We start from the raw sequence: 9,602 nt of genomic DNA, 5'->3' as shown, positions 1-9,602 counted from the left end.
AGCTCTTGTAGACCAGGCTGGTCTCGAACTCACAGAGATCCGCCTGCCTCTGCCTCCCGAGTGCTGGGATTAAAGGCGTGCGCCACCACCGCCCAAAACTCTTAAGTCTTGTGTCTCAGAATCTGGGGACAGTCAGAAACAAATCTCAACTTTGAATCTTAGGTATGTCAATCATTAATTTGTTAATGGAAATGTGAGTATACATGTATGCATTTATTTAGATCAGAAAAATCAGGAAAGTCTAGTCAGGAATGTAAACAGTGCTGAACTTTGTCCTTATTTTTAAAATGTTAGATAATGAAATTTCATATACAGATAATTATAAAATACATTTAAGATAGTCGTGAATCTTCTACTCAGATTAAATAAATGTAATGTTTGTCATATGTGCTCAGACCACTCTCCAGCCTTATTCCTTCCTCGGGAAATAACCATGAATTTGGCATTCATTCCTCACATGCTCACTTTTAGATTTGTACTACATATATATGTCCATAAACAATATACCAGGGCTAGAGAGGTGACCTAGCAGTTAACAGCACTTGTAACTCGTGCAGAGGACCAGGTTCAATTCCCAGCACCCATATGTTAGCTCACAACTATGCTTATCCCCACATTCAGACCACACACATAATACACATATACATGCATGCAGGCAAAACATTCCTACACATCAAGTAAAATGAAACTAAATTTAAACAATATATCTGTCATACTCTTCTATTTTTAATCTTAACATTATCATAAATTGTATAAGTTCTTTTTGCCATTGCTTCTTTGCCTCAGCTTTGTTGAGTATTTATTCATACTGAAATATGTTGATACAAATCAATTATATTAATGGTTATATGCAGACTATGATTACATGCTAGTTTATCTATTCCCTTGCAGATGGGGCTTTTAGGTTGTTCTTAACTTTTCGTAATTAAAAACAAGGCTGAAATAAATGCTTTTTTGTGCTCAAGGATAAAGTTCTTTAGATAATACATCTAGAGATAAAGTTACTGGGTCATAATATGTGCACATCTTCAATTTTATTAGATATGCCCTAATTGCTTTCCAGTTTTATACTCTGCACCTTCACACTGCTACACATACGGAGTGTAGAAACATGCTTACTAGTCCCTCACGAACTTTGTGTGTATGTGTATGGGTATATACGTGCCATACTGCACATATAGAAGTCAGACAACAGCTTGTGGGTGTCAGTTCTCTTCTTCCACCACCATATGGGGAAACTCAGGTCATGAGGCTTGGTGGCAAGTGTCCTTACCTGCTAGGTCATCTTGCCCGTCTTCAAATCTTATAGTCTGATGATAGTGAAATAATATCCTGTTTTTTAAAAATTCACTTCCTTCATTAAGTAATAAACTTGAACATCTTTTCAGATACACACACACACTTTCTTCTGTGGTGCTGTGGCCTCATGCACGGCCATTTAAATATTTACTGACTTCCTGATTTTCTTTTCTGCGAGTTTATATTCTTCGTCTACTTCTCTTTCAGGTTAGTCATCTCTTCTTTGTTTATCTCTCTTTCTCTACACGTGTTCACATTCTAGATTCTAATCCTTTGTTCATTATTAAACCTAGCTATTTCTGTCACTCATTGCAAAATTTATTCCCTGGGCTTATTCACTAGAACTTCTGCAAAAATGTTTGTCTTTTTGTCTGAAAAAGCATGTCTTAATGTGTCATTTCCATGTGACAGAATATTTAACTTTCACGCCGTCTCCACCTGAAGCTCATTTATTAATAACTAGCATTCACAGCACGTGTAACATGGAGGCCCTTAATGTGCGGAGATCACGCTTGCCCTAGCTAAAATTCTAGACAGGGAGAAGCAGCCCAGAATTGAAAAAGGAATGGGACCACTCAACCCCAGCTCACAGATATCTATGGCAGAGCTTGACTGTGACTGATGCAGGTGATGTCCAGCCTTACTCAGCCAGCCAATTACCTATAATCTCCTTCAGCTGTGGCTGGAATGTTACTAAGGACAAGTGTTGGGGAAAGGAAGGAAAATGAAGGTAGACAAAGGAGAGAGAGAGAGAGAGAATGGGATAAAGAAAGGATGGCAGAGAAAATAGGCACACAAATACATGGATTATAGGACGAGAGAGGTGAATAATGGAAACAGAGAGAACTGATTTGATATTTGAGAGTGCAGCAAAAAGGCCAGAGGCCAGAGAGATGGTTCAGTGGTTAAGAGCACTGACTGAGCCGGGCAGTGGTGGCGCACGCCTTTAATCCCAGCACTTGGGAGGCAGAGGCAGGCAGATCTCTGTGAGTTCGAGACCAGCCTGCTATACAAGAGCTAGTTCCAGGACAGGCTCCAAAACCACAGAGAAACCCTGTCTCGAAAAACAAAACAAAACAAACAAACAAACAAACAAACAAAAAAGAGCACTGACTGCTTTTCCAGAGGACCCGGGTTCAACTCCCAGCACTCACATGGCAGCTCACAACTGTCTGTAATTCCTCACATTAGACATACATGTAGGAAAACCACTGATGCACATAAAATAAACAAAATTAAATAAGAGAAAAGAATGACTAGGAAAGAGGACGAGACTGAGCAGATGAAGAGTACTCTCATCAAGGGGAATGCACTGCAAAGGGATATTCGTTATTGGTTGCGGGAAGGATATAGCGATAACAGCCCTTGTTCAGTAGCTCTGGCTAAGACCACAGACGCTGTCGGAGGCTTAGATGCCCACTCCCTTCCCCACCACGTTTCCATTCACTCCTGATCATCTATTCATACCTGACAGCTCTGCTGCATGCCCATCTGCATCTCCATATTCAAACTCCAGAGTAGGGCAGTCCACAGAGCCCTAGAGTAGAGAAAGTTCCCATTAATGGGGAAAGGGCTTGTCAAAGAAAGAATATACCCTATTTCTACCCTTTTCCCTCTTGGAGGCCAAGGTCAGATCAGAGAGGCATCTAGAAAGCCTGAATTGGCCCTTTCATTTGAGAGTCAACCTCTCTTTTCAAACCAAAATCTGAGGCCCAGTGCAGGGAAGGGCTGGGATTGCTCCCTAGTATCAGCAAGTCTAGGTAAAGGACAGGATTACACACTGGGATAAAAGCTGCCGTCTGAGGCAAGGCACGATAACATATGTGTAGGATGTTCCATTCTGGAGGCAGAGGCGGGAGGGTTCATGCTTAAGGTCAGCCTGGGCTGGGGATGATGTTTAGCTAGCATGCATCAAGCCCCACATTTGATCTGCAGTACTCCTGGAAACAGAGTATGGTGGCACACACCTGCAGGCCCAGCACTCAGCTGAATGGGGAGTTTGAGGCCAGTCTGGATTGCATAGGACTTTTCCTCACAAAACCATAACCAACTAAAAGCAAAAAGAAAGCAATGATCTAAGCCTATTTCTAATCTACATGAAACAGGGACAAGAGGAACATCTAGGTCATGTCTAAGAAAAAAGATAAGCAAAAACCAAAAGATGAGAACTGAATTCTGGCCCAAGTTCTGTTATTAGTCCACTAAATGTGTCTCATGCCGAAGGTTCCTCATATACTTAAAGAAAATAGAAAAAGAAAAAGGAAAAAGAAAAAAGAAAAAGGTTTTGAGCTCTAACATTGAACAACTAATTATCCAGTTAGTATAAATAAGGTAGCATCTATATTCCAAGTTGCATCAAATACTAAATTTCCTATGATGTTGTATGTATAATCCACTTTAAGATATTTTAATACTCTCTAACCTCTTCAGATTCCTTTTAGTATACTTTTATATAAACTCTGCTTATTTAGACAATGCTGGGATTGCAGACATGTGCCACCACCTAGTGTATGAGTTGCTGGGATTAAATGCAGGACTTTGTACATGCTAAGCAAGCACCTTACCAAATGTGCTACATCCCTAGATATTTTAGTTTCGAGACAGGGTCTAGTTCTACAGGCCAGGATGCCCCAGAACTCACGATGTACTTCAGACCAACTGAACTCAAAGGACAATCCTTCTGCCTCAGCCTTCCAAGTGTGGGATTTCTGGTATGAGTCACTGTGTTAGGCCCTATGTGAATTTTTGAAATTCTGGGTTCTGTTAGGCCTGATTGCACAAGTCTTTAATCCTAGTACTCAGGATGTAGAGACAGGAGGATCTTTGTGTATTTGAGGTCAGCTGGTCTACATAGTGAATTCCAGGTCTGCCAGAGCTACACAGTGAGATCCTGTCTCAAAAATCAACTAAGCAAAAATAAATACAATTTTAATCTTGCTTCTGTCACATATTATGTAATCATGGCCAAGTTTACTTCTCTGTACCTCAGTATAATATTAAATAAATATTTGGTCTTTGCCCTTGGTTCCTAGCACAGTGTTCCTAAAAATTCTTAGAACATTCTGATCGTGTTGTATGTTACTCAGGATCCCATTAACTATACCAGAATTAATGTTACTGATAACTCATGGGGGACCCTTACATAGTTCTAAGTAAGGATTGGCTCTACCAGAAAAAAAAAAAAGCATGCTTTGAAGCTAATAATCAGTGCTCTTATGATGGTGGTATGTGGACCACAGATTGAGCTCAGTTGCAAGGCCAAGGGTTTAATTGACCCCATCATGCTCCATATGAAAACCCAGTCAGTCAAGTACTTGTTATGTAAGCCTGAGGTGCCGGCAGTTCTCAGAATCCATGAGTACGTGTTTGTAATCCCAGTGCTGGGCAACCATCCTGGCCAGCTTGGACTAGCTCCTCACCAGTGAAAGACTGTCTCAAAAAACCGAGGTGAATGGCCCAGGAATGACACCTGAGATGAACCCCTGGCCTTCACACACGTGCACACACATGTACATTTCCAGCTGCACAGGAAGAGAGGGTGTGTGTGTGTGACAGAATCCCTGACACAATGACTTGCAGTTTGGTGCTGATGAAAAAAATGGCTGTACTACGAGGGTGGTGACCCTTAGACAGGGCATAGAATCTCCGAACCAATCCAAGTCCATATCCTGTCTTACGAATCTCTTCTATTTAGTTGTTTATGATTTGTACCTTTTATTTAAAAATCAGATTCTTAAGTACATACATTCCTGAGTTCAGTCATTCTAGCAAACCATCAATCCAACTTGAAAGGGGTAAGTAATGGTGACCTACGTTTTCAGTTTGCCAAGAAATGTATACAATCTAGGAACCTCACTTGTGGCTGGCCTCTCAAGTAGGGGCAATCTTGTGTATGTAGTGACCCTGGGTAATTAGTGTCAGAATTGAACTCACATGGAGGACATTGCATTGGCATCAGTAATTATTGTTGGAAAATGCTCAGTATTCTCATCCATAAAATGATGACAATAATAAGACTCTCTTCAGAGGGTTATTGCCAGGATTAATTAGTTAAGTACAAGAAAGGCTCTTAGCATATATAGCTCTCTTGATCTGTGTCAATTGTAATTCTCTTCTAGCAATTTTTTTTCAGAAGCTCTAGAAAAGAAAACTATCTTCCCTAAGAACTGCCCTCTGCTGGAAAGTAAAGAGGAAAGAAAAGCAGATCTGGGTACTGCAAAAAATGGTCGGGGACCGACTGACAAGAATATCCTATGCACTGGAAGGAAGGGGGAAAAAAAAGCTCGTTTTTGCAGCATGGCTTTTTGGAGGCAATGAGCCCTGACAGAGATGATGACTACAGTTGTTCACTTCCAAGCATGAAGAATGCAGCTGCAGAAATGCAGCTGTAAACAGCAGCGCCAGGAAAAGTCTGGGGTATCGACACCGAACTCACTGGCAGAAGCAAAGTACCAGGAGAGCCTTTTCCTGCTGGAAGCTGTGATAGGTGAGGGTCATTACTTCAGAAGGACGGTCCAACAGAGCACTCTGCAGCCACCTTATTTGCATATCGTCTGTCTCCTTATTTGCATATCGTCTGTCTCCGCACCCTTCCTAGAATGCTAGCTCACTGTCGTGTCATTAGCATCTAATAACTTCATTGTTATCTCCTGCAGCTCTCTTTCACCATGCCCTCCCCACCATGAAAGACCTCTGAAACCACGAGCCATCTTTTCCTCCAATGGGGGGGGGGGGGAACGGACGGACAGAAACAATGTCTTTCTTGGGGAAGGTGGTACATGGTTCTTCTAAAAGAAAACTAGCAAGGAAACCTTGGCTGTGCAAGGTGGTGACTCTAGGGGCAATCCCCCTCCCCCTTTTACCTTTAAGAAAACAGGAGATGGGGGGAGCTCAGTGATAGTAAACATGCTTAGTTTTGTGAGCCCTCTTTACAATAAATAACCAAATAGACAAATAAACCACGTTGGAAATTGTGGTGTATTATTCAGACAAAGCATCATAGACTTGATTTATAGGACTCCCTCTGCCAGTTAATGGGAATGATGAGTTATAAGTAGTGACCAATTCATTATGTGAACTGTGATAAGCACTTTATGTTCAATTATTTATAGCTTTAACCCCATTTTAGAGATGAAGAAACTGGAGCTCCGATAGGTTAGGTAATTCTCCACAAAGAAAATAAATAGTAGCACTGAAATAAAAAAAAACAAAAAACTGGCCTGACCTGAAGGACTCTGAACTTGGTGGTCTTGGCCACTCCCTTTGCTAGGTGTCTGATATTGGTTTTATCTCTTTTACTCCCTAAATGATTCCCCCCCCCCTTCCCGGCCTCTTTTTTTTTGGTGCTAATGATCAAATTTAGCACCTTGAGCATGCTAGCTAGGCAAACACTCCATCACTGTGCCACATCCTCCAGCCCTGTGTCTTTTGCATAGTAAAATGAAAGGATTGGGCTCACTTTGGTGGCACATACTGTAATCCCAGAACGTGGGAAATAGAAGCAAGAAGATCAAGGAGGAGTTCAAGGCTCTCCTCAGCTAACACAGTGAGTTCAAGCCCAGCCAGGGGAAATGAAACTCTTGTCCATGGCTTTGCCCTGAGCTGTCTCAAATAGCTAAACTAAGATGAAATCAGATAAAATAAGGGCTAACCCAAATGACCTCCACAGCCCCGCAGGCGACATTTCGTCCCCCTGAGTTGTCCCCTCCCACCCACCCCCCCCACCGCCAATGCAGTTTTGCTCTTACTAATAGATGAAAACTGGCTGGATAAGGGTGTGTGTGTGGGGGGGGTGTGATAATAATTCAGTCCTTTCATTGTTCTAGTTAGATTTTTTGTTGTTGTTGTTTAATTTAGAGGAGGAAAATATCCAAATAGCCAACCCCCTTAGCTGCACCAGGGACCGCTGCACCCAAATGCCGCCGCTCTGGTTCTACCCCAGCTTGAACCACGTCTCTCTTAACCCTCCTAGACTGGGACAAGACCTCCGCGGAAGGCGCTCCCCCAGGCACCTCCATCACCCCGAGATCAGAAGATAGCGAGGGCAAGCAAGTGCTTCAGGCCGGTCTGGTCCAGTCCAGAGCCAGTTGCTGCAGTCTGGAGCGGGAGACGCGCTGCTCGCCTGCCCATCCTTCCCTCCCGCGACAGGGCTGGGGCTCCCACCCCTCCGGACAGTCCTAGCACCTCTGCGCGCTGGTTCCCCATCAGCAAATCGGGGTTCGAAAATCACCCGGCGACAGCTATCAAGTATCTGCAAAGTATCTGTTACGCTCTTCGCGCGGGTTAGGGAAACCGCAGGAAGCAGGGCTGGAAAGCCGGCGACCCGCAGCGGGAAGGGATCGGGCTGTGGGCCGCGTCACCTCATCCGCCGCTTCCCGCCCGGGGACGTCTCCGGGTTCCTCACCTCCGACTCCCGCCGCTGGCTGCGGAACGCTTCCCGGCCCTTGGGCGCACCCAGTTTCCCTTTGCCGCCGTTGCCGTTGTTGCCGTTGTCATTAGCTGGTGAGCCGGCGGGCCCGGGCGCCGCGGGGTCGTCCATGCTGGGCCGGTTGGTTCCCTCCAGCCACTCGCCTCCCTACAGCAGCTCCGCGGTCTCTGCCCGGGGCGACCCAGCCACAGCGCGCGCCCCGACCCAGGCCCCGCCCCCTCCGCTTCTATTGGCTGTGACTACTCCCTGAGGCCCCGCCCCGTGTTGCGATTGGCTGGTCAGCCAGGCCGAGGTTGGGGCTCTTTCAAGGAATATTTCCCCCTCACACCCCAGGCTTTTTTACTGCACTTTGCGGGACGTTGGCTCCTGGCTCCGCCTCTCGAATTCTGGATCCTGAGCACGGGCGGCTTACCTCCTCGCTGCCTGCTCCTTTCAGCGCTGTCGGGTCCCACGTAGCAGCCTTTCCCTGCCAGCCCTAGTCTTCGCCCCAGTTCCACTGCAGTCTACGGTTCCACAGACCGGGACCCCCCAATCCTGGCTGCTGCACGCCTCTCATATCCCGCTTTGTCGCAGAGAAGGGCTTGGCCCTTTGGAATAGCCTGAGCCACCACACCACTAATCCTTTCTGGAAGCCTGGAGAAAGGGAGTTGAGGGGAGGGATGTCACTGAAATCCTTGCCTCCCTCGAGGTGCTGCTCCTTGTCATCTGTCCCCAGCTATGCAAGCACCTTTCTCGTGGTGCGAATAAGTAGCAAGCACCTACCCTCACCCACTGCTCTTTCTTTCCCCTCTCTAGAGCAATCTCTGGGCAGGCAAGAAGGCTCAGTGGGTAAAAACGCTTCTAATCTAAGCCTAAGCTTTTGAGTTCGATCCCCGGGCCCCCACATGGTGGAAGAAGAAAAGGGATTGCTGAAAGTTGTCCTTAGACCTCCACAAGTACTCCGCGGTGTCCCCCCATTCCCACACATACAAACAATAAATATTTAAATTAAGAAAGATAAAAAAACCTGCACCCTAATTGCTCAAGGTAACGGAGAGTTGGAGACTGTGAGTACTGCCCTCTCCTGAATTAGATGGGCAGATCTGGTTTGACAAAGGCTAAAGCGAAGGGGAAGGAACAAATCACTATCCTAACCTATTGCTTTGGGAAGACCATGGGCGGTGAAGGAATCATTGAATTGGGGGCCCTGCTAAGCACCGCATTAGATGTTTTGTTTAGTTGGTTTGGTTTTTGGTCCCCCCCCCCCCCCCCGCCCAAGTACAACACCTTTTTCCTGACAGGCTATTTTCATGAATCCGTTTTTTACTGACGAGGAAACTTGTAAGCACAGAGAACGCCATGGGGTTCCCAAAGTATTATATTGAGTTTTGTCTTAGTGTTGTTAGTGTGCTGCTCTGTGGAAGAAACCCATTCTCTTGGTTTTATAGTCTTGGCGTTTCAATTACTGCTATAAAACCATGACCAGAAGCAACTTGGGTAGGGAAGATTTATTTATGCCGTCTGACAGCTTACAGTCCATTACTGAGGAGAGCCAGAGCAGGAGCGGAAAGGGAAAACCATGGAGGAATGCTGCTTACTGACGTGTTCCTCACAGCCTGCTCAGCCTGCTTTTTTATACAACTCAGGACCACTTGCTCAGTGGTGTTCATGCCCACAGTGAGCGAGCCCCGCCCACAGCAACCACCAATAAAGAAACGGCCCCATAAGCTTGTCCACAGGTCAATCTGCTGGGGGCTTTTTCTCAGTTGAGGTTCAGTCTTCCAAAATGACTCTAGCTTTCTGTCCCGTTCACACAAAGCTAGCCAGCACAGCTACTGCTCTTGAAGATTCAACTTACGACCCTTTCTCCTCTAGAAAGACTTTTATTTTTGACCCT

The 9,602-nt window shown here is 45.3% G+C and overlaps 1 protein-coding gene across 1 annotated transcript in view; it reads right to left on the bottom strand.

Moving 5' to 3' along the window:
• Positions 1-7,882, bottom strand: part of Strip2 (striatin interacting protein 2) — a 41,795-nt gene extending 33,913 nt beyond the window's left edge. Inside the window, exons 1-2 of the mRNA XM_005365764.3 lie at positions 7,703-7,882; positions 2,767-2,836 (exon numbers count right to left, since the gene is read on the bottom strand). Coding sequence (XP_005365821.1) covers positions 2,767-2,836; positions 7,703-7,837 — 205 coding nt within the window. The 5' untranslated portion in view covers positions 7,838-7,882. The remainder of the gene's footprint in view (positions 1-2,766; positions 2,837-7,702) is intronic.
• Positions 7,883-9,602: the final 1,720 nt, after the last annotated feature.

The sequence above is a fragment of the Microtus ochrogaster genome, unplaced genomic scaffold (genome assembly GCF_000317375.1).
Source record: "Microtus ochrogaster isolate Prairie Vole_2 unplaced genomic scaffold, MicOch1.0 UNK4, whole genome shotgun sequence".
Lineage (NCBI taxonomy): Eukaryota > Metazoa > Chordata > Mammalia > Rodentia > Cricetidae > Microtus > Microtus ochrogaster.
This window is presented reverse-complemented; position numbering and strand designations above follow the sequence as displayed.